General features: G+C 45.5%; 1 protein-coding gene across 1 annotated transcript in view; it reads left to right on the top strand.

Moving 5' to 3' along the window:
- Positions 1–5,229: 5,229 nt before the first annotated feature.
- RBBP8NL (RBBP8 N-terminal like) overlaps positions 5,230–25,493 on the top strand; it is a 37,386-nt gene continuing 17,122 nt past the window's right edge. Inside the window, exons 1-6 of the mRNA XM_083744328.1 lie at positions 5,230–5,409; positions 18,607–18,771; positions 20,424–20,466; positions 21,447–21,542; positions 24,073–24,185; positions 24,431–24,503. Of these exons, the coding sequence (XP_083600454.1) occupies positions 18,705–18,771; positions 20,424–20,466; positions 21,447–21,542; positions 24,073–24,185; positions 24,431–24,503 (392 nt within the window). The 5' untranslated portion in view covers positions 5,230–5,409; positions 18,607–18,704. The remainder of the gene's footprint in view (positions 5,410–18,606; positions 18,772–20,423; positions 20,467–21,446; positions 21,543–24,072; positions 24,186–24,430; positions 24,504–25,493) is intronic.

Below are 25,493 nucleotides of genomic sequence, written 5' to 3' on the forward strand. Positions count from 1 at the left end.
CCATATTAATAAATTCATTCATTGATTCAACTTTCCTTGGAAAGGAGACCTTCTAGGCAATTCAGCGTCATTAACTCTCTCCTGTCCACCCCCCCCCCAATCTTCCAACAATACGTTCAAACATGATGTTCCCACAAAAAAACAAACATGCTGTCAGGGGGGCAGTCCTGACACATGCAAACAAAAATAAATCTAATTGTCCAAAATGTTCTCGGATATCAGAGTACAAAGAAACCCAAAACAAATCATGTTCGTCCCATGACTTCAATAACTGGTTATAAGTGAGTAGCCTCACCTCAATAGCCTCATCTGTAAAATGGGTATAAAAACGATGAGACTCACTGTTTCCTTGCAGAATAGAAAAAAAAAGTGTTGAAAAGTGTGATGTGCACAGAGGAAAGCTACATGAAGGGAGGGGGAATGCTCCCCCAGAAAAGACCTTTTGCCCAATGGAAAAACATTGCTTTGTGGGGGGGCAGGGTTCTGAGTGGAGCAGCTAAACATCGCTCTGTGTACCCAAAGAATTTTGGCAATATTTTTGGACCCACCATGAGGGCTGCCCAAAAGATTCCAACACTTTAGAAACTCAGAAACTTTACTTTTTCTCCCTCACTATGTTCATTTCCTTTTTGAGAAGCTCTTCAGAGGCAGGACTGCTAACCATTTGGACAGATCTCCCTGAAGAACATCAGCAGTCAGGTGACCATCTGACTGTTTACGAATCTACTGCTTACATAAGGTTTATGTGCAGTAACAGTGAGGGATAGTTGTTCCTCGCTATCCTGTAGAACTGGCTGGTGTGAGCACAATGAAATGTGAAAGCCGAGGTCCTTACATCAGAGTGTTGCATAAGGATCAGCTGGAGATTCCACTGCAATGTTTCATAAAGTATATATAGAAGCACAGCGAACGGTCAGCTCTGCAACAGGCACACTTGATGTCAAAGAGCCTTCACGGTTAGACCTATATTTAGGATTCATGCAAGCTTCGTCCAAGCACAGAGTTTGGAACTAAGTACAAAATTCGCCAGCCCAGGCTTCGGATTTCTTTTAAAACAATAACAATCAAGTTTCTAGCCCTTATGATGGGGTTTAATGGGTGTGGGCTACACCTGGTGAAATTTTCAATTTCAATTCAATTCAATTTCCTTTATTTGACCGATAGTCAGAAATAAAACATTACACAATGCAGAATTATAAACTAAAACATCATAGGGGTACATAAATAAGGTAGGGCCACAGTACTAGACCTCTCACAGATAACCCACATTAAAGCATTCAGTTATACGTTTCCGACACTTGAGTGCCAGGAAAAGGAATCTAGCCACTGACAAAGTTGTTTTCCCAGAAGACTTATTTAGCAGATATGCTGTCTGCTTTCCTCTTTGCCGGGAACTGAGCTGGGGTAAGTATGGAGTTATAAGATACTGTCTTAAATCGTTGTAGAAGGGACAGCTCAGTAAAATGTGCTCTGTGGATTCTACCTCACCCAACGCACAGTGGCATAATCTCTGGTCATATGGGACTCCTCCATATCTTCCCTTCAGAACCGCCGAGTCAAGAACATTCAGCCTAGCCGCAGTAAATAGTCTGCGGTATTCCACGTAGTGGATATCCGCTGGTGAAATTTCAAAAGGCAGATAGATACATCCAGTGCTAGTTCTACTCAGAGCAGATACACTGAAATGAATGAAACTAAGTTGGTAAAGTCCATTAACGACAGCGGGTCTACTCTGAGTAGGTCTAGCATTGACAGTGGAAACAAGAAATGAACAATTGCGTGGTCGGGCCAGGCTACAGTTCATCCAATTCAACGTTCTGTTCCCAATAGCAGCAGGCCAGAAACCTCTGGAAGTTACCATCAAGTTGTAAAGGTAATGGCCAGTGTTTGTAGTTTATTGCAAACATCAGATGTTCCAAGCTCCATCACCTCATTCTGAGTTCTGGGCATGCAGTCCTCCATTCTCTGTGTCCACGTTACTTCTTTAGACCCTCTCCTTCCAAAAAAATGCCTATTCCAAAGATCCACATTTTTCCAATGTGCCAGAAAAATCTAGCTGTCAAGTGTGGATTTCAGAATTCCACACCTCAGAGAAGACTAGCTTGTAGCTCTGGTACCAAATCAGCTTGGATAGCTCAGTTGGCTAGAGCACAGTGCTGACAATGCTAAGGTTGCAGGTTTGATCCCCATATGGGACAGCTGCATATTCCTGCATTTCAGAGGGTTGGACTAGATGATCCCCAAAGTCCCTTCCAACTCTCTAGTTCTAAGAAAGTGTGTGTTCTTCTACCCAGTGATGAAAGAGGACAGGAACAGGCAAGGACAGAGTAACAGCCGATCATTATGGGAGTTAACATGCAAATCCACTTTGATCACTGACTCTTCAAGTCGAACAGGTACATCAGTATTTATTATAAATCAGGCACTCAGTTGCGACTGAAATTCCTAGAAGAGATTCAGAAGTGGTTAAATTAGGACTGTGCTTTCTGATTTTGGTTTCCAGGGCAAAAGTAGTGCTTCCAGGCCCTCTTAAATGGTTGGCTCTCCTCAAAAACCCTCCGATATACGATATATACGATATACGATATCTTTATTGTCATTGTCCCTTGCGGAACAATGAAATATAAAACTACATAAGAACTACATAAAACTACCACAAAACTACATAAAAACTACATAAAACTACTACAAAACTACATAAAACCTTCAAAAACCCCTAAAAACTCTAAAACTCCATTTTAAAATACACTATACTACAGAGACCCCTTATGCTGCGTTTAAAACCAAAACTGCATTAGCGTAGAAACTGTTTTTCAGGCGGCTAGTCCTGGCCTTTATAACCCATCTGTTCACACCCATTGTTTCCCCCAATATGCTGCTATGCCCCTGACAATTCTCCCCCCTTTTAGGGGTGCTTTCTCCTTAATGATCCCAGCCAACCAGGGATCAAGTAGTAAATGCAATGACATCACAGTCAGATTTGACAGCTTTTTGACATCACCAAGGGCGAACTGCGACTGATTTACATTGAGAGCAAACCTTCCTAGAATGGTACCCTGGCAGTTCTTATTGAATAAAAAAGGTAAAGGACCCCTGACAGTTAAGCCCAGTCGCAGACAATTTTGGGGTTGCGGCATTCATCTCACTTTACAGGCCGAGGGAGCCGGCATTTGCCCGCAGACAGTTTTTCCAGGTCTTGTGGCCAGCATGACTAAGCTGTTTCTAGTGAAACAAGAGCAGCGCACGTAAACACCATTTACCTTCCCGCCAGAGAGGTACCTATTTATCTACTTGCACTTTTTGGCATACTTTCGAACTGCCAGGTTGGCAGGAGCTGGGACTGAGCAACCCCATCACGGGGATTCGAACCACCGACCTTCTGAATGGCAAGCCCAAGAGGCTTAGTGGTTTAGACCACAGCGCCTTCTTGTGTAGCAACCCATGAAAGACCATTAAAAGCAAGGGGCGCGTTTCCATCTTAACGTTGCTGAATATCACCTTTCCTAGCTCAGCGCAAGTTTAAAGACAGGCATAGGGAGTTTTACAGCAAACCATTTAGTGGGCGTTTGAGGCTGAGCGCATGCTGTAGCTTTGAAACACATTAAAAACACACCATATATCTCAAAGAAACTTGGGTGCCATAGTTTGTGAAGGGTTGCTGGGAAGTGTGACTCTGTGAGGCAGCGGTTCTCAACCTGTGGGTGCCCAGATGTTGTTGGACTACAACTCCCATCATCCCTGAACTCTGGCCTTGCTAGCTAGGGTGATGTAAGTTGTAGTTGAACAACATCTGGGGACCCACAGGTTGAGAAAGGCTGCTGAGGGGTAAACAAATTACAGTGCCCATAATTATTTGAGGGGGATGTTGGTGGCTGTGTGGGTTAAACTACAGAGCCTAGGGCTTGCCAATCAGAAGGTCAGCAGTTCGAATCCCCACGATGGGGTGAGCTCCCATTGCTCGGTCCCAGCTCCTGCCAACCTAGCAGTTCGAAAGCACGTCAAAGTGCAAGTAGATGAATAGGTACCACTCCAGCGGGAAGGTAAATGGCATTTCTGTGCGCTGCTCTGGTTCGCCAGAAGTGGCTTAGTCATGCTGGCCACATGACCCGGAAGCTGTACGCCGGCTTCCTCGGCCAATAAAGCAAGATGAGCGCCGCAACCCCAGAGTCGTCCACGACTGGACCTAATGGTCAGGGGTCCCTTTACCTTTAATTCTTTGAGGGAAATAGTGTGTTTGATATGTGCTTTGAAGGTATATTGTGCATGCAGCCTGACTCTCTAAATCAGAGGTTGGAAGATTGTGGTCCTGAAGATGCTGCTGAGGTACAGTTAGCCTCAACATTGAACACTGGCCATACCGGATGGGGCTGATGGGATTTGGAGTCCAACAACATCTGAGGGGCCCAGATTCAAACTCAGAGGAGCAGTCACTACTTGCTGCTGGTACACCAGAAACAGCAGGATCTGCATTAGAGAAGAAGAAAAGCCCTGAGAGATGGAGGGAACAGAAACGATGACAACTGGAATCCTTTCTGCCACAGCCACGTTTGGTATCACTTCAGAATGTGGCAAACTTTCAATACTCAAATTCAATTTGGAAGTGTTGAGGCAAACTGTTCTTAAAAAAACAACAACAACATACACACACAGTAAACTTCCCTCCTTCTGAATCAGCATGATCAACATCAGTCCCTTTTCTTTCCCCAAATGAGGAAATGTTTGCTTGAGAATTTTAATGTCCTCCGATTTGTAGCTGCCCAAAGAACAATAGCATGGAATCTGTTCTCAGCAATAGAAGATCAAATGTCAAACTAAACACGCAACGACCCTCCCTTGTAGGCGAGCTGACGAGACGTGAGAAATTAAGAGCCAACCTGAGTGGTTAGGCATGTTTGGGGGGTTTTTTTGTTCCCCACCCGCCACCTGTGGAAGCTGCAATTCTGTAAAAGGAAACGAAAATTTTCCCATCTTAATAGTAGATGCCTTATTGGGGGAGGGAGCTGTTTTGTTCCTGTGATTGACTGACTTTGACCAACTAGACCGAGCTGTAATTATGGGAAAACAATCAAATCTCTATGTGGAGTTGGTGGCAAACCTGTGTGGCCACTTCTTTGTGTTATAGCAGAACCTGTTTAGCAGCTTCAGTACCAGCGAACCTCCTTTCTGCTGCTGGGTTAAAGAAACGCAAACCTGTACAGCAAGTTTGACCGAAATGCAAAAAGGAAAAAAAAAAGTGTCTTATTGTCTGTGCAAATTTACCCACATTGCTCTCTCCTATCTCTGCCATGTTCACAACCTCTCTTTTTGTTTCTCTGTCATCATGACTAGATAGAGCGACAAAGTCACAGGTATCAAGGTGGGAGGGGGAGAAAGAGAGAGAAGACGGATGAAGAGAAGCTCCGGTCTGATGTGAGTATTTGCTATTGCACTTGAGAGATGGGTTTTATCTAGTGACTTCCCTTGCTAGCATAGCATATGGCTTGGGGGGTGACGACCAGAACCGATGCTGGCATTGTGCCCATGTAATGCAAACGGATCCAGGAACTGAGGCTAATGCGTGTTCCACAAGGCACAGGCCCTTAAAAATGAAATGTTGGTTTCGTTAACTGCTTGGATGGTCAATATATGCTAGATTTGTCCTAGTGGTTTTGTAGGGGTTCGAGAGATATTCGAAATCTGCTGGTATCCGACGTTGCTCATTGGTTTTGTCTATCTGTTCTTGCACAATGTTATCATCTGTCTGTCCGGCTGTCCACCGTTGGAAACAGGATAGTGGTCTAGGTGGGTCAATCTGCCCCTGCAAGGTGATTTCTTCCTTTCTTATTTCTTGCATATGTTTGGAGCACAGATTTTTCCTGATCGTGTTAAGGCGATCTTGCCCCTTTTAAGGCGATCTGGCACCGAACTGCTTACTGGTTTTCTCATTCTGCTGGGAAATGGATACAAAAGATGAGTGGAAGTCAGCATTGAAAACAATACTGCACATCGTACACTGTGTGTCTGTAAACAAGGCAAAGTACGGGTGTGATGGAACGAGCCTTGCATGAAACCAAGAGTCCATCCCCTCTTGCGTGCTTTTTCATAGAGTTGTCAGTCAGCCAGAGGCTTCCAAGAAGCCCACAATAGTGCTCAAAGGCAACTGTCCCTCTCTCATTATTCCTCTGTCCCAGCAACAAAGGTATACTGCCTCTGAACTTGGGAGCTTCATTGATGACCAAATAACCAACTAATAGCAAAAAAAAATCCCTTTCTGCCCAAAGGATAAAGTGTTCAAGGATTAACATGAACAATCTGTTTCAGTCAAAATCAATTCTGATTTAATTTTTAGATCTCAGAGTTTCTATAGCTCAGCTAACATGTGGCAGGGAGTAAGGGTTTCTTGAGTGCTGAGCTCTTGGGGAATATGCATTTATCACACTCAAAGCACCTGCTTTTTTAAAAAAAACCGCGGGAGGGGTTATAGCTCACTGGTGAAATGCATATTTTGCTTTCCAAAGGTCCCAGGTTCTGCCCCAGGTATCTTCAGGTAGAGCCGGGAAAGATACCTGGGCAGGTGTTGCCATTCAGTGTAAACGAGTGTTTCTCAAACTTGGGTCCCCAGATTTTGTTGGACTACAACTCCTATCATCCCTGACCGCTGGTCCTGCTAGCTATGGATGATGGGAGTTGTAGTCCAACAACAGCTGGAGACCCAAGTTTGAGAAACACTGGCACTGTAGACCATATTGCACTACACGGACCAACGGACTGATTTGATATAAGGCAGCTTCCTATGTGGAAAGGTTGTAGATCAGTGGTAGGGCCCTTGCTTTGAGTGCAGAAGGTCTCAGGTTCAATTCTTAGCATCTCCATGGAGAGAGGAGAAGACCTCTCTATAAAATTCTGACTTTGGCATGTCAGCTAACCTGTGTGCTCGATATCATAATCCAAAGCTGTAATGAACAGGATTGTTGCAAATCCATACCGGCAGAGGCTGTTCCTTGCAACCTATTTCGTTCTGTGCAGAAATAGCCGCGTCCCCAGTCAGCTGAAACTTCATTCATGGGCAGAAGGGCATGAGTCTTCTGCCAGTCAGGATATGCCAAGCATCTGAAGCTGCCTTAGGTGGTGCAATGGGTCAGCGCCTCTGGTTGCTAGCCAGAAGGCTGGTGGTTCGAGCCCAGCCATTGATGACTGGGCAGGAATCTTGCATTGCTTTTTTAAAAAAATATGTTTTTTAAAAAAGGATTCCTGCTAACATGTAGAATAAGAGAACAAGAAGAACGTAAGTTTAAAGAAGATATTTCTTGGATATATTTGGAAGAGAGCTGTGTTTATTTGAAAACGTGGGCAGCATTAAGATAAATTTAACAGTGTAAATAAGTTTTGGATGGATGTAATAATGGAATTATGAATGGCTTAGTTTATATAAAATATGCAGGGATTTATGTCTTGTAAAATGAACCATGGAAAGAGAAGAAGGGAAGTCAGTGATATTTTAAGGTTGTTTAAATGAATATTCTAAAATGTAAAATAGAAAATTTAATAAAAATTATGGGGGGGGGAGGATTCCTGCATTGCACAGGGTTGGACTAGATGACTCTCAGAGTCCCTTCCCACTTTATTCTATGGCTCTAAGTCAGACCACTGGTCCATCTAGCCCAGTTCTGTCTACACTGACAGTCAGCAGCTCTCCAAGAATTCAAGCAAGGCTCTTTCCTGCTCTGCTACCCAAGGGCCTTTTTAGTGGATGTAGCACTGTGAGTTAAACCACAGAGCCTAGGGCTTGCCGATCAGAAGGTCAGCGGTTCGAATCCCCGCTACGGGGTGAGCTCCCATTGCTCGGTCCCTGCTCCTGCCCACCTAGCAGTTCGAAAGCATACCAGTGCAAGTAGATAAATAAGTAGCTCTCTGGCAGGAAGGTAAACGGCATTTCCGTGCGCTGCTCTGGTTCGCCAGAAGTGGCTTAGTCATGCTGGCCACATGACCTCGGCCTATAGAGCGAGTTGAGTGCCGCAACCCCAGAGTCGGCCACGACTGGACCTAATGGTCAGGGGTCCCTTTACCTTTACCTTTTACCTAGCCAACCAAACCATCCACACATAAAGTGCAGGCTCCATATTGGAGCTAAAGACACACACACCCAGTAGCAACTCATTTTCAGAGCCTGACTTTATACCATTTAGCTGCCATGGTCACGACAGTGAAACCATGCCATTGTTTTGAGGAAGGTGGTGCAGAGGTAGTGGGGTGTAGTGGTTAGAATGTTGAACTAGGGCCTGGGAGACCAGGGTTCAAATCCCCATTCAGCCACAAAGCTGGCTGGGTGACCTAGGGCCAGTCGCCCTCCTTCCCCAGCCGAAACCACCTCACAGGGTCGTTCCTCATGAGAAGGGGTGAATCTTGTACACCTGCTGATACTCCGGGGGGGGGGGAAAGGTGGGGTATAAATATAATAAATGAATTTAAGAATTGACACAAGCTCCCCCCCCCCCCAAGGCAGGCTATTTTGCCCTCTCCTTAATTCTGTCCCTTTCCACTCATTTTCTGTGATCGCCAAGTTTAGATCCTGGGGTGATAGCTCAGTTGGTAGAGCAAGATTCTCTTGGGGTCGTGGGTTTGAGCCCCACATCGGGCGAAAGATTCCTGCATTGCAGGTGATTGGACTTGTGGTTGGTCCCTTCCAACTCTAGAATCATAGAATCATAGAGTTGGAAGAGACCACAAGGGCCATCGAGTCCAACCCCCTGCCAAGCAGGAAACACCATCAGAGCACTCCTGACATATGGTTGTCAAGCCTCTGCTTAAAGTCCTCCAAAGAAGGAGACTCCACCACACTCCTTGGCAGCAAATTCCACTGTCAAACAGCTCTTACTGTCAGGAAGTTCTTCCTAATGTTTAGGTGGAATCTTCTTTCTTGTAGTTTGGATCCATTGCTCCGTGTCCGCTTCTCTGGAGCAGCAGGAAACAACCTTTCTCCCTCCTCTATGTGACATCCTTTTATATATTTGAACATGGCTATCATATCACCCCTTAACCTCCTCTTCTCCAGGCTAAACATGCCCAGCTCCCTTAGCCGTTCCTCATAAGGTATCGTTTCCAGGCCTTTGACCATTTTGGTTGCCCTCCTCTGGACACGTTCCAGTTTGTCAGTGTCCTTCTTGAACTGTAGTGCCCAGAACTCTGCCATTCTATGATTCTGTGACCCACCCTGTCCATCTCTTTGGCTTCATCAGGGCTTGGTTTCAGAAGCAACCGGTCCTGCCACATTGCGAGTGAGCATGAGTTTTTGGGATGAGGAGGCGGTGGCTCTTGTTGCTTACTCTGGCTCTGAGACTGGCCCTGCAGCTTTCTCTCTCCATCTTGCCTGCCTGGATATCGTTAAGGCAAAAGGGTTGCCCTAGCGCTATAGGCAGTGCCGAGAAAGAGAAAATGCACTGGGTGGGGACCCACAAAATGAGGCCGGTAGACTCTGCTCTACCTGCTGGGTGACTAGTTGGTGCAAGCTGCCTTGATCAACTGCCTCCGCGATGGTGTTGCAGCCAGCTAGCCATCTGCAGTGAGGCAGCTAACACACAAAGCAAGCCACATGCCATTAACCTCCTTTGCCCGTCCTCTTCACAAATAGTGTCAGCGCCAACAAAACACCGGTAGGTATAGGAATTGGGCAGCGGAGAGATGCAATTCCATTGGCATTTAAAGATGAATCTGTCAAATTCTCACCTCCTGCAACCGAAACACAACCACCCTTCGAATTTCGCACTTATCCCAATTTTGCAAACAGTGTTTGCCAAAATGTATGGCTTTGGTGGGGGGGGATGTGCATCGCCATGAACATATTGATGAAAATAACATACAAAGGCACTACAAAATGCTTGCAGAAATGTGTGTATCAGTCAAAACTACGTACACAAATGTCTTATTGGGAGAAATTCCCACTAAAATGCTGGTGAGTTCTCATGAGAGTTTTTGGGGCTTTTTTAATCAGAAGAACTGAATTTAAGATTGACGGGGGGGGGAATGATTAAGATTAACATTCAAAAAACCCTGACCTCCAAGCAGGACTTATTTATTTATCAAAAGTTACATGTGCAGCTAATTAAACTTGCTTCCAAATATTGTAATGCTGTAGCGCTAAAATGAGAAGTATCAACTAGCACAGGATTTGGGGGGGGGTAGTTTTTCAAGTAACAGTATCTTTTTAAAAAATAATAATAACTGTGCAACATTCAGAAATGCCACTAGTCCTCAGTGTGCCAAACTGTGTTGTATTGGTGCCAGGGAGTGCTGAATGTTTTCCAGTACACTAGGGAAGCTCGAAGCAGCAAATAATTCTGATTGCCTTGCTAGAAATGCAGATTGTAGACAATTTGAGAATGAGGATGTGTCTACATTTGTGCAAGTCTTTCAAACAGCTACAGACTGGGCAGGCACTACTGCCCCGTTCACAAAAACAAACCCAGCAGGGTAAACATTGATGCCCCGGGGTGTGATCCCACACTGCTGCGGTGTTCATTTTATTTATTATTGCATTTAGTGTAGTGGTTAGGAGCGGTAGACTCGTAATCTGGTGAACTGGGTTCGAGTCTCCGCTCCTCCACATGCAGCTGCTGGGTGACCTTGGGCTAGTCACACTTCTCTGAAGTCTCTCAGCCTCACTCACCTCACAGAGTGTTTGTTGTGGGGGAGGAAGGGAAAGGAGAATGTTAGTCGCTTTGAGACTCCTGAAGGGGAGTGATAGAGCGGGATATCAAATCCAAACTCTTCTTCTTCTTTATGTCCTCCATGTGCAATACGCGGGTCTCCCCTTTCCCATCCTCACAACAACCCTGTGAGGTAGGTTAGGCAGAGAGCTAGGCCACTCAACACTAAACATCAGGGAGAACTTTCTGGAGATAAGAGCTGTTCGACTACCTTGGACTCCCCTTCCTTGGAGGTCTTCAAGCAAAGGGTGGATGGCTGTCTGTCAGGCATGCTTTCATTTCCTGCATTGCAGGCAGTTGGACTGGATGACCCTCAGGGTCCCTAACAACTCTACAATTCTATGATTCTACCCCCTGAGCTTCACGGCTGAGGATGGGTTTGAACCCTGGTCTCCCAGGTCCTAGTCCAAGACTCTAACCAATGCAGTGAACAACTGACATGGATGGTCTCTGTCTCCTGTTATCATCTGGCTAGAACAACCAGGCAAGTAAGAAGCTGGTCCTGTCCGTGTGAGTCACACCTATACCATAGTGTCCCTGAGATGGCACAGTGTGAAAGTGGTTCACATACCCCAGTGGGAAGAAGGCCTTGATATGTATTCAGCCTCAGCTCTGGATCCTGCTAAACCAGAATCACTTGCGGTTGCAGCTTCTTCATTTGCATAGTCACAGAGCCAGGTTGCTTTGGCAAGCCTGCGACTTTCCTGTTTAAAAAGCCATTATTACTGGTCTTCTTCCACTGTTACTCTTCCTCTACAGTCCATGTCCTTATTGTCGATTAAAGGTGGTTGTGAACATTGAACCCTGTTGGGTGTTTTGCGCAAGAACAGTCCTATCAGGCAGTGTAACCTTTTTTGAACTTGCTTTTCCCCTTTCTGCACAAAATCTCAGTTGGTTTATGTAAGAGGAGCAATAATGTGCTATACATGTGGGTTCCAAATCAGGTCAGGTTAAAATAGAAGGCAGACATGTTTGCCATGCAGTAACATCCCAATAAAAGTATAATGAACAAATTAAAGCATGCAAAATGAAAAGAAAGGGGGGGCATTATTAATAGCTCCTACAGAGCCACTAGGTGAAATACTTACTTGCCCATTCCCCCAACCCTCAAAAAACAGCCAGAAAGATAAGGAAGAGCTCAGAATATCCCCATGCTATTCACACAGTCCATGTTTAAAAATATGCAGACTTTCCAACATTTCTCAGATGAAAATAGGGAGACCTTGAGCCAATTGCAACCTCTCCGCTGAACCTACCTCACAGGGTTGTGTACAACGCCTTCCACAGATAAATGGAATGAAGTAAGATTTTAGCTGTAAGTTGCCTTGAGTCCCTTCCAGGGAAATAATAATAATAATAATAATAATAATAATAAACAAATAAATAAATAATAATTGTTAATAATAATTAATAATAAATAATAAATAATAATAATAATAATAATAATAATAATAATAATAATAATAATAATAATAATAGAGACTGTGAGAATGATCAGGAACAAACCAGGGAGTAAATCCTATTGAACTCAGTGGCACTTAAAGGTAAAGGGACCCCAGACCATTAGGTCCAGTCATGACCGACTCTGGGGTTGTGGCGCTCATCTCGCTTTATTGGCCGAGGGAGCCGGTGTACAGCTTCCGGGTCATGTGGCCAGCATGATTAAGCTGCTTCTGGCAAACCAGAGCAACGCACGGAAATGCCGTTTACCTTCCCGCCGGAGTGGTACCTATTTATCTACTTGCACTTTGGCATGTTTTCGAACTGCTAGGTGGGCAGGAGCAGGGACTGAGCAACGGGAGCTCACCCCGTCGTGGGGATTCGAACCACCGACCTTCTGATCAGCAAGTCCTAGGCTCTGTGATTTAACCCAAAGCGCCACCCGCATCCCACAGAGGGACTTAGTGCTGAGTAAAAATGCTTAGGATTGCAGTATAAGGCTTCACAGTCTTCACCCAGTTACCTGGTAGCAAGCTCCATTGAAAAATTAACTCCCCACATTTTCTAAGAAATGGCTGGCTACTGCAACGTTGCAATTAAAGAATTTAAAGTGGTTTGGTGACCTTTTCCTCCAAAATTATTGGAAGGGCTTCACCATTTCCTTCATTTGGCATAAGGCTTTTATTTTCCATATAAACAGAACTCCGTTTTTTTACATCTACATCCACCCCACTTTTAATTGCTCTGCGAGACATGGGAGGAAGTCGGGGGGGGGGGAGGAAAACTGGGACACTCCAGGGTCAAATCAGAAACCAGGACAGCTTCTGTAATTCTGGGACTGTCCCTGGAAAATCGGGACACTTGGAGGGTCTGGCCCTGTGGACCATGCAACATTAGGGGTGATTTCAGAGGTGGAGCAGATATTTGCCCACCTTAAAACCAGACTGTGCCAGCTGTCCCCATAAAGCAGCATGATTTGCCAATGTGTGCAGCGGCAAAAGTTTGTCTCTATGGAGTGGGGAGAGATTATTTCCCCTGCACAGGAAGTTTCAGATAAAAGTAAAAGAACTAGCTGGGCTGGTATTTTGATTTTTTTTTCTTTCTTTCTGGTCAGTTGGCAAGCCTAAGGAGCTTGTAAATAAAAAATGCACCCTTTATTTGTCCAGGGCAGCGAAAGGATCGTGTGTCAAAACTGGAACTCGCAGTTCTGTGTTCATTTGATTAAGCCACACCTCAGTCGCCTCTGCCCTCCAGGCAACCTGCGGTAGGGCATGGATGGTGGCATAGCCAGGAACCATTTCTTCCTGAGCTGTCACTACATGCAAGACACACCACAATGCATGTGCACACGTTTCGATACAGCTCACTTGGCGTACAGAGACTTGCACAGCCGTTCCGAGGCATGGAGGACTTAATCTGAGCCAGAGCTTGTGGTTAAGGACTTAAGGACCCATTTTGCATGCTGACACTCAGCCCTGGGCCAGCTTGGCCCCGCGACCATGACTGCCCAGGGCCGTGGGTGCCATGCAGTGTGAATGGCCCTGGCACTGAAATTTGTTAGTGCCTGGCCCCTTCATGGGGAATTTTGTGGGTGCCCCCCAGGGCCCCAGAAAGTTGGCACCTACGGCTCTGGGGAAAATGTGCAGGAAGACTAAAGGAGAGAGGGCTTTTCTGCCACTTTGGAAATACAGTGGTACCTTGGGTTACATACGCTTCAGGTTACAGACTACGCTAACCCAGAAATAGTACCTCGGGTTAAGAACTTTGATTCAGGATGAGAACAGAAATTGTGCTCCGGCGGCGTGGCAGCACCGGGAGGCCCCATTAGCTAAAGTGGTGCTTCAGGTTAAGAACAGTTTCAGGTTAAGAACGGACGTCCAGAACAAATTAAATTCTTAACCCGAGGTACCACTGTATAGCGAATGATAGTTTAGATGGTGATGGACCGTCTTTGTTCTAAGAATGTACAGTACTCATACCCTCCAAGTGTCCAGATTTTCCAGGGTGCTGTCCTGGAATTACAAATGCCACCCTAGCTTCTGATCTGATCCCAGAATATCCCTATTTTCCCTGCCGGTGCTGCCAAACTCAGTGAGGAAGATGAGCTGGCGTTTGTCTTGAGCGATGGCAGGGGCGATGGTGGCTGCAAGATAGCACCCCATTGCCTCTCCGTGGCCGCTACTGCCAGCCTCCTCCCTTGGGCAGCTCGTAGCAGCTGCTGGAGAGGACATCACCACTGAGGCTCAGCCCCAGATGACTCACCAGCTCTGAGGGGCAGGCAGAGGGCCGGGCTTGCCCTGGGTGGAAAGAAAAGGGGAGCGGAGCAAAGTGCAAGGAGTCTTGATTTTTTTCTTTTAAAAAAGACATCCACGTTTAATCTTGCCCCTTTCTAAAATTTATTTTTTGTTGTGTGTTTTTCCTTTTTATAAACCTACCGAAGGATAAAATAACATCGAGATGAGGGGGTTTTCTCAGGATGGTGGAGGATGTTTGAGCTGTGTCCCATTGGTGTAGTAGTGGGGGCATGTGGATAGGACGTACTCTGCATGGGGATGGGGAGTCAAGGAGGGGGTCAGGCTTTGGAGGATCAGCTTTCTCCCCCATGGCAGTAAATGAGAAGATCAAATGAAGGTACCGTCTTACCAATTAGATTCTTTAATAATCACAGTGAGAGAGAAAAGAACACGTCTCCCTAGAAATGGCGGTGTTCCCAATTAAGGCTCAGTTCCCCCTTCTGTCCCTACATCACTCCAACATCTTGTAATCTCAGCTTGTACCCTCTGCGCTTTCTGTTCTAACACTTTCTCCGTATCTTTGGAGAAAGGGGCGAATGCTTTCCAGAGACTATGAAACTGTTAGCTCTCTCTCTCCCCCAGTGTTTCTTCTCCTAGCTGTTCCCCATGCAGTATTTCCCAGCTACTGCCTTCTGAACTGTGCCCCTCTGCAAACCACTGTTCCAAATCTATACTGTCCTCCTGCTCCTGGGAAGATTCAGGATCAGGGGGACGGAGTGGCTCCCACCATTCCTCCTCAGTGCAGCCCTCCTCAGCATAGTCCCTGACAGTCAGTTGGGGGGCAACAGTGTAGTGTTGGTTGCCGCTGGAGTGACCCCACCAGAGCAAAGTAGAGCTGCACTGAGCCCCCTGGCAGCCTGAGCAGAGCAGAGCCCAGCTGGTTGATGTGGCCCTTAGCAGGCAGAGAGGAGGACCGGTCTGGGCCACACTGGGGCACCTACATGGGGGGACCTGGTTCGCGCTCCCTCAAAAATTGACTGACACACACACACACACACACACAATGCTCCAGAGAGTTAGGAAACTCCCAAAATGGTATTTTGGGGGCAAGTAGGTAAGGTAAGAGGATGCGGGTGGTGCTGTGGGTTAAACCACAGAGCCGAGGACTTGCCGATCAGAAGGTCTGCTTTGCCAGAAGCGGCTTAGTCATGCTGGCCACATGACCAGGAAGCTGTACTCCGGCTCCCTCAGCCAATAAAGTGAGATGAGTGCCGCAACCCCAGAGTCGGCCACGACTGGACCTAATGGTCAGGGGTCCCTTTACCTTTACCTAGAGCAAGTGGAAATCCTTGCACAAATGAGACAACTCCGTTGGATGTAGTGTTAGGCTCTGGCCTTAATCGAAAGAGAAAACAGCTACAACTTCCATTATGCATTGTTTTCTGCAAGCATTGGCGTTGGCACAGAACGGATTTTAGAAAAACTTTGCATTTTTGCATTTTCGACTAGGAAAGGTCCATTTGGGCTTAGATGGTTAGCAAGACAAAACATCCTGGCTTGCCCCCACCCCACCCCCACCCTAGAAGTAACTTACTGCACCTATCAGACACCATTCTTATAAATTATGCTTAAGACAAAGGGCAACTCAATTAAGGACCTCATTATTTGCCTTGGACTCAGAACTCATAAATAAATCCTCTTTATTTGCATGGTCATTATATAAAATGGGGGGGCACTGACCCGTCATCACTCAGGAGTGGTTGCAAATTTATGAGGATATCATTGCAATTCATTTCCAGGGATAATTTGTTTCCCTGCCATTGATTATACGATCCTGTTATCTCGGTTTATAGAATGGAATATGCATCAGGCAAAACAGAGTAAGCGGGGCGGTACTTTGCCATTTCTAAGGGAGACACTTCTCAGTTTGCTGATACGTTCCAAAACAGAAATCTATACCCTTGCTTTAGCAGGTATTTGTCCTCATTTGCACCACAGAACCTATCTATGTACTGCCTTAAGGTGTCTTGGTAGGCGTTTAACTACCTTCCCCTTGTCTCTTTTTGCCCTCACATTCCAACATGACCTTTGCTCATGACCTTTGCTCCTCCAATGCTACCAATCCGGAATATCTCCTGTTTCCTTCAACTACTAGCTAAGTGGTGGCTAATGGGCAGCACAGTTTCAGTCAAAGGTCCTTCCCATCTCCTGCTAGCTAGTCCTTTCAGGAAGCAAACAGAAGAATGTACGACCACACCATACGTTTAAAGCACATTTAAAGCAAATGACTTCCCCTAAAGGATCCTGGGAACTAGAGTCGACCCCTTGCAGAACTACAATTCCTGGCACCCTTAAACCACAGTTCCCAGGATTTGGGAGGGGAGATTTGTGCTTTGAATGCATTGTGTGGACGTCACTTTAGCCTAACTGCCAAGAAGGAAGGGTGAATTTTCAGGCAGGTGGGAACTGGAAGAAGGGAAAGGGAAAGATTAACCCTCTCCTCTTCACATACTGATCCCCACCACACCCAAGTGTGGTATGTTATGAAGTGTAGATAATGCGTGTGCAGATTAAATGAATGAAGTTCTTTTCTTTTCTTTTCTTTTCTTTTCTTTTCTTTTCTTTTCTTTTCTTTTCTTTTCTTTTCTTTTCTTTTGTAAGAGGACCACTTGGCTGATGAGAGTCATCCTTCCTGTTTAGCAACCAGCTATCAAATGACTTCTCTGTGTAGCATAACACACCGCAATTTCATTCGGAAGCCAGGAAACTTCTCCGCTTCGGCAAGATTAGGAAAGACCTGGTGGAAATGCCACAAAAGCAATCCCTGGAGAATGATTAACTGGCCTCCGAGTTGCTTGAGTGGTGTTGTTTGTGTGCGCATGTAGAAAACTTCAAGATCCTTTTCTAAAATAAAAAGAAACAGCCCCTTACTGAACCTACAGGTGCACGTGCTACCTTCAAGTAAGCCCTGGGTGTCAGGAGGGTGGTGCTCCAGAAACAGGTATCAGTGCAATTTGAGCTTCCTGGAAATATCTGCCTTCGTGAAAGCCTTTCCCATCAGAGCCTGCCAATGGTCCTGAATGGGACTTGCAAAGCCTCTGAAACTAATGACACCTTTGGAAAACCACCGGAGAAATAAAACACCACTTAAGGGTAATGATTAAGGCAGGTGTCCAAAGGACATATGTGCAAACGCGATACTTGCCTGTGAGAAGCGGGTAGTTTAGAATATAATCCCGCTACTAGCCACACAAAGTTTATTTCGGGCTTCGGAGCCATTTTCCTGCTCACCTATGGCGAGCAAAAGTCTTTCTCTAGGCGACTAGGTAATGATGCAGTTTTTAAAATAGATTTTGAGTCAATCTGAGCACGGATGAGTTGCTTGTTTTTGTTTTTAAAATACTGCAGATGTGCAGCACCGGATGGAAATACGTATAGGGAGGCAGCTGGGCCAGTAAACTTTGAGAGAGAGGGGATGGTGGTTAGGAGCCGTTGCTCGCTTATTTACAAGACTGGCTGTGCCACGCCTTGCGACTGCCATTTTGTGACATGCCTTGCCGCTAGAGCAGCCATTTCGTGCCTGATGCCCATGGCATTTCCTCAAAATTCCAAATGTGCTCATGGGCCCAGACAGGTTGTTGAAACATTCCCCTCCTGATTTTCCTAAGGCTCCACCTCCTTACTCCATTCATATACAGTGGTACCTCAGGTTACATTCACTTCAGGTTACATACGCTTCAGGTTACAGACTCCGCTAACCCAGAAGTAGTGCTTCAGGTTAAGAACTTTGCTTCAGGTTGAGAACAGAAATCGTGCTCCGGCGGCAGCCCTGTTTAGGGAGGTTTTTAATATTTAATGCTGCATTGTTTTTAACACTTGATTGGGAGCCGCCCAGAGTGGCTGGGGAAACTCAACCAGATGGGCTGGGTATAAATAATATATTATTATTATTATTATTATTATTATTATTATTATTATTATTATTTTAGCACAGAAAGAAGGGCACATGTTTATTGGGGGTGGGGTTGGTCTTAATAAACTCTGGCGCTATGAATTAGCCAGAAGTTTGATGGTTTGAGCCCGCCCAGGGACAGCTGTGGGCAGGATTCCTGAATTGCAAGTGGGCTGGACTAGATGACCCTCGGGTCCCTTCCAACTCTACGATTCAGTGCAGTCGGAGCTACGTTATTAAAAACCCAATTTGACCCGTTTGATATTATTCATTACATTTATTCATCCTTTCATTATAGACTACAAACTGGATGGTAGAGAAAAAACTGAACAGGAAGCACCTGGTTTCATTTCTGCCCCGCCAAGCTGGGTGCACCCCCGAGACCACACAGAGATCATGGCCGCAGAAAACTTTGCTGAATTCTTGAACAAACTGAAGGAGTTGCATGAGAAGGAAGTCCAAGGTAAGAGAGGCATTTTAAAAGAAGTTAAGGAAAAGGTCATTGCTTAATTCAGGAAAAGAAGCATGGTCCATGGAACTTCTGGTTGGGTACCGTATTTTTTGCTCTGTAAGACTCACTTTTTCCCTCCTAAAAAGTAAGGGGAAATCTATGTGAGTCTTATGGAGCGAATGCAGGCTGCGCAGCTATCCCAGAAGCCAGAACAGCAAGAGGGATTGCTGCTTTCACTGCGTAGCGATCCCTCTTGCTGTTCTGGCTTCTAAGATTCAGAATATTTTATTTCTTGTTTTCCTCCTCCAAAAACTAGGTGCGTCTTGTGGTCTGGTGCGTCTTATAGAGCAAAAAATACAGTAAATACAGCAAGGTTGGGGAACTTCAGACGCAGGGGCCAAATTTAAGCCCTTCATGCATGTTACAAATATTATGCCTGAATGTATCCTTTCGAATTGACAGCTCAGGGAAGATACCTAGCTTGAAAAATTACAGTGGTACCTCGGGTTAAGAATTTAATTCGTTCTGGAGGTCCATTCTTAACCTGAGGTACCACTTTATCTAATGGGGCCTCCTGCTGCTGCTGCTGCGCCACCGGAGCACGATTTCTGTTCTCATCCTGAAGCAAAGTTCTTAAACTGAGGTATTATTTCTGGGTTAGCAGAGTCTGTAACCTGAAGCGTATGTAACCTGAAGCATCTGTAACCCGAGGTACCACTGTATATAAAACAGCTGCTTTGCCAGTTTCCTCCATTCCAATGCTTTTTTGCCCTTGGAAAAAGGACTCTTTCCCCAAGCGTATATGTATACACACCTCCTACCCCAGGAAATGCCCAGAGGTGAAAATTGCTGGGCTCATTGTTAGCCAAGGGAAGCCAAATCTCATCACCGGACTTGCCTCAGGCTCCAGACATGCAAAGGAAATTCTATTGTACTTTTGGGTGGTGGATACTTAAGACACGTTTGCCTGTGCTCATCTTATACAGTGGTACCTCGGGTTAAGAACTTAATGCGTTCTGGAGGTCTGTTCTTAACCTGAAACTGTTCTTAACCTGAGGTACCACTTTAGCTAATGGGGCCTCCTGCTGCCACCGCATCATCAACACGCAATTTCTGTTCTCATCCTGAAGCAAAGTTCTTAACCCAAGGTACTATTTCTGAGTTAACAGAGTCTGTAACCTGAAGCATCTGTAACCAGAAGCGTCTGTAACCCGAGGTACCACTGTACTTGGGTGTAGCCCTGACGCATCTGTCTATGCTAATCTTGTATAACCCTCCCCTTTCTGACGTTTTAGTGATGTAGCAGTGATGTATTGATGATGCTGTGCAAACTGTATTCAGGGATATGGTGAGAAAGTTTTAAAAGTCAATGTCACCCCATGTTCAGGGTTCTTACTACTCTTGGAACCTGTTGTGCAACAATGAAGGATCTAAGTCTACTGACTGCTGTTTTGCTCCAAATTACTTGGCTAGAATTTCCTTCTTTTACTGACCGCATGGACCCGAGGGGACTTGAACCCCGATGATCTGGGCTGTTGAGTAGTCCCTCAACCCAGAATTTTCTTTACCAACATGCTTTAGGCTTGTCATGTGACATTCACAGCATCATGTGACATGCAGTGAGGATCCAGAGTCTCATGCAAATGTTCTTTTAACTCTTTCAGGCCTGCAAACAAAACTGAACGAGCTCACCAATGAGAGATGTCGGTGAGTGAAGCACATCTTATGCTCTTTTTTGTTGTGGTGACTGGGGCTAAGATGGACTTGAGGACATTTCAGGAAATCTGGGGCCAGTTCACACAATATGCCCCCCCCAAGACAATTGTCGTGGGAGCACATTCACAGCTGCAGCTGAGTTCATACAAAATGGCGGGGAGAACATGGCTGCCACAGGTTCTTTGACAGCGGGGAGCAGTTTTTCAGTGCCTGTTCCTTATGTGTTTTCTTCAGCATGGATTATGCTACAAACTTCCATCGGTCTATTTGTCCACACAGCAAGCATGGGGTGGGGTGTCATGATGGCCAAATGGTCTTGGGTGTTGCGTTCAGGTCCCTTTCATCCTTAGAGGTGCGGGTTTGAATCTCACTGCTGACAACAATTTGTTTGGGGTTGTAGCTCGGTGGCAGAAGGCCCCAGATTTAATCCCACATTTAAACCCTGCCAGTCAGTATAAACCAGATGTGGGGAACATTTGACCCTCCAGATCATGGGCAGGCAAACTAAGGCCCGGGGGCCGGATCTGGCCCAATCGTCTTCTAAATCCGGCCCGCAGACAGCCCGGGAATCAGCATGTTTTTACATGAGTAGAATGTGTGCTTTTATTTAAAATGCATCTCTGGGTTATTTGTGGGGCATAGGAATTCGTTCTTTTTTTTTCTCTTCAGAATATAGTCCAGCCCCCCACAAAGTCTGAGGGACAGTGGACCGGCCCCCTGCTGAAAAAGATTTCTGACCCCTGCTCCAGATGTTGCTGAACTTCCATCAATCACAACAAGCATGGTCAATGGCCAAAGCTGTTGGGAATTCTAGTTCAGCAGCAGCTGGAGGGTCAAAGGTTCCCCAGGTATGAACAGTACTGAGCAAGCTGGATCAACGATGCGACTCTGTCTATAGTAGCTTACTATGTTGTTTAAGGGTGTGGGAATCTGCCGACCTCATTTTGCTCCTTGTGCTCTCCCTGAATCAGAGACACCCAGAGAATTGAAGAGCTGTTTGCCAAAAACCACCAGCTACGAGAGCAACAGAAAGTCTTAAAAGAAAACGTGAAAGTGTTGGAAAACAGGTACAACAGATTCAGGTGCTAGCTATGCCAACCCAGCTTTTTCTGCTGCCCACCAATGCCACTACCATCACCAGTCTCAATTGCCGTCTGAGGATGCTTGAGAAATAAGAGCACTCTGAATTCCAGTACGCACTTAACTGATCCCCAGAGATGTAGATTAGGCATGCTACAGGTTCGCCATTCATGCTATGCATAGTAATGTAGCACATCTTTTGTTTCCTTGACCTTTTGGCCTTACTTTGTAAAAGGCTTCTGTTTTTATTTCTCTCTGTATTCAAGGTATACACACCTTCCCAATTAGTTACAGGTAGGTAGCTGTGTTGGTCTGCCGTAGTCAAAACACAATTAAAAAAATTCCTTCTAGCAGCACCTTAGAGACCAACTAAGTTTGTTCTTGGTATGAGCTTTTGTGGTATCTGAAGAAGTGTGCATGCACACGAAAGTTCATACCAATAACAAACTTAGTTGGTCTCTAAGGTACTACTAGAAGGAAATTTTTTTATTTTATTTTGTTTCTTCCCAGTTAGGGGATACTTGGTGCATCTCAGATAGCAGCCTATAGCCCATGAGTCCAAAAGACATGCTCTTTATTTATATTCCCATACCAAGCTATTTTAAAAAATTAATATTGCTTAAAGTATAATTAAGAATCTTCTTTTCAAACATAACATTCAGTCTTCTGTAATATATATATATAACACTAATTTTCCAATTACAGAGTTCATATTTTTTTTATATAATCTGTAATTGAAACAAATGACTCCATTCATTAGATCCACATTCCATTTTTCTTCATTCATCTCACCCTTATTCAATTGATCCTATTTTTCCTTTAAAAGGCCAAACCGTTTCATACATTGCTGGAACTGCTCTGCCAGATTCCTGGCATTATATTTTTTTTAAATAAACCCAATAAACCCATAACCAGTCCACTTGCCCATTTTTCTTTGACTCCCTCAGGGCTGTTTTTGGAAGATTCTCCCCCCAGATTTATTTGTACCTCTGAAAACCTCAAAGCTCGCAAATGGTGGTGGGGTTTTTTCTTTTATAAGTTGTGGCACTCACAGCCCAAACATTGATTCATTTATTTATTTTATTGCACTTATGTGCCACCTTTTCCTCTAGTGAGCTCAAAGTGGTATACATGGTTCTCCCCTTCCTCATTTAATCCCCTCCACAACCCTGAGAGGTAGGCGAGGCTGAGAGGCAGTGACTGGCCAAAAGTCACCCATTGAGCTTCATGGCCAAGTGGGGATTTGAGCCCTCGTCTCCTGGGTCTTTGTCCTGTCAGGAGTTCAGCCTACACTCGAGTAGGACCCTGGCAGAGACACATGGCCAACTGGCATGTTCTCTCCCTCCTGGTTGATCGTTCGGGAGCTTCATAAGCTTTCTTCTGCCCGAACATCACAGCGACCGATGCCAACAGACACTGGCACACTTAGGGATCCACAGAGTCTTCGCAGCTTGCGTGACAGACCTTAGTAACTCAGCATTTTGGCTAATCTACTTTTATTTACAACATGGCTCCCTCTCTCTCTAGCATCAGACAGCAAAGAGAGAAAAAGAACAAAGGACATTAGTCCCACTTCACGGAAAACAGTAACACAAACATTCTGTCTCCGTCACTTCCCACTCTGTGGAGTCAGAACATACACCGTCATGTGATAGACAAAAATCCCATGACTGCAATCATGGAGCAGGAATTCTAACAAGTCCAGCACTCTAACCACTGATCCACACTGGCTCTCATTGGAAACCAGAAACTTTGGAAAAAGAAGGAATGACTAAGTGTGAAGGGGGTGTGTGTCTCTTTCAGGCCATCATTCCAGGACAGCCTCTCTGGTCTAAACATGTGACTTTCTTGTACCTTTTATCATATGTGGTGGACGTGTAAGGCAATAAAAGCATTTTGGGAAACGATATATAACGAACTGAAAAAGATGTTTTAAAAAAAACTTTCGTAAAAAAAACACCAGAAGCTTTTCTATTAGGGATTCTAGGTACCAATATAACAAAGGAATACAAAAAACTTTTTACGTATGCGACAGCAGCTGCACGGATGCTATTGGACTAGAGATGGAAAGAAGATGAAGTCCCTGCCAGAGAGAAATGGCAAGTCAAGATGTTGGACTATGTCGAAATGGCAAAACTGGCTGGAAGACTGGGGAACCAAGAGGACCTAAACTTCAATAAAGAATGGGGGGGGGAGGATTTATAATTTATCTAGGAGATCACTGTAACCAGATGAAAACACTAGCAGGATTTTAATAACACTTGTAATGTAAGGAACATTATGGGCAAGATGGAAAGATTCAAAACATGGATTGTGGATTAATATGCAGTTAAGAGGGTGTACAATAGGAATAATGGAGGGAAAGATGGGAAGTCCAGAGATCTGGAGAAATCACTAAATATGGATATGTAATTTGGATTGTTATAAACTAATATTTGTAAAATCAAATAAAAAGTATTACAGAAAAATAAAAATCAATAAATGACATTCTCCTTGTCTCTGAATTACTTTTTAAAGGTTGCGAGCTGGTCTCTGCGACAGATGCCAAGTGACCCAGGAGCTTGCGAAGAAGAAGCAACGCGAGTTTGGCAAGGCCCATTTCCAGAGCCTTCAGCACATCTTCATCCTCAGTAAGTGCAGAGGAAATCTGGTGTCTCCTCACAGTCAGAGAGAGCGATGCACGGGAGTCGGGTCCCTCTCTCTTTATTTAGTAAAGAATGGGTGGGATGTTGTCCTTGAAGCTCGAGTAAGGGGGTGCAACATGGGGAGATGGTTGCAAAATGCCACCTGTGTATGCCCACTTCTGAGTGTTAGAAATCAGAGAATGCATCCAGCTTCACCTAATATAGAAACCTCTTCCTCTTCTCCATTGCAGGTAATGAAATGAACAAGGTGAGAGAGGAAAACAAGACCTTGAAAGAAGAAATTAAGAGGCTCTGCGGCACAGAGTAAGTTCTTCACAACACTTTTTAAATATATATATATGTCAGGGGTTCAGAAGGAGAGACACAGGAGGGGGAGCAAATGGAGAGTGAGGAGTACGAGTACGAGGGGGGCGCAGGCAGTGACAGTGGCCAGAGTTATTCCACAAGCCTCTCTAGCGAATCGGAGGACTCACAGAAGGGAGCGCCGGTGGCCAGAGCGAAGGGGGGTCCAGGGGGGAAGCACCAGGAGGAAGGGGCCAGCGGGGAGTCCCTGAGCAGCAGCTGGAGATCAGGACCAGCGTCTCCACCAGAGCGCAGTGGGGAGGGGGAGTTCCAGGAGTCGGGACCAGTGTCCTCACCACCAGAGGGAGGAGAGGAGTCAGGTTTGGCAACACCCACATCAGGAAGCGGGGAAACGGTCAGAAGGAAAGTCACCGGCTGGGCGCGCGCGCCAAGTTCAAATGTACAGGAGCGCGGCACAGCGGGGAGCCCGGGAAGGGAGCCAGGTCCTAAAGCCCGCCGGAGGGAGGGGCAAGACTCAGGAGGCTCAGCGTCAGAGGAGTCCAGGAAGGAGGGAACCCCAGAGGGCAGAAGGACCCAGCGCAGGAAAGAGCAGCGCAAGAGGTGGAGCCGGGCTAGAATCTTAAACTGGTGTGGGTGGAGCAGTGAGTCAGAGGGGACTTAGCCGGTCTAGCGCCAAGACGTGGGTCTGCGCGCCCAGAGCTTGGAAATGGAAACTAAACTTTAATAAAGACTTTTGTATATAACATCCACTGGGCGTTGGTCCTCTGTGAGCTGGGACCTAGCGGCAGTCCTGACAATATATATTATAAATATCAATACATTACAAAAGCTGTACACACTTGACATTACATTACATATATTACATACAAAACACACATCACATATCTCACCCCTTCCACCTACCTACCCACAAAGACACATACTGTGGTTATTGACTTCCAACCAGTCTCATTGTGTAATTTTGTCAGACTTTAATCTATGCACATTACA

The sequence above is a fragment of the Podarcis gaigeae genome (genome assembly GCF_964106915.1).
Source record: "Podarcis gaigeae genome assembly, chromosome: 6".
NCBI lineage: Eukaryota > Metazoa > Chordata > Lepidosauria > Squamata > Lacertidae > Podarcis > Podarcis gaigeae.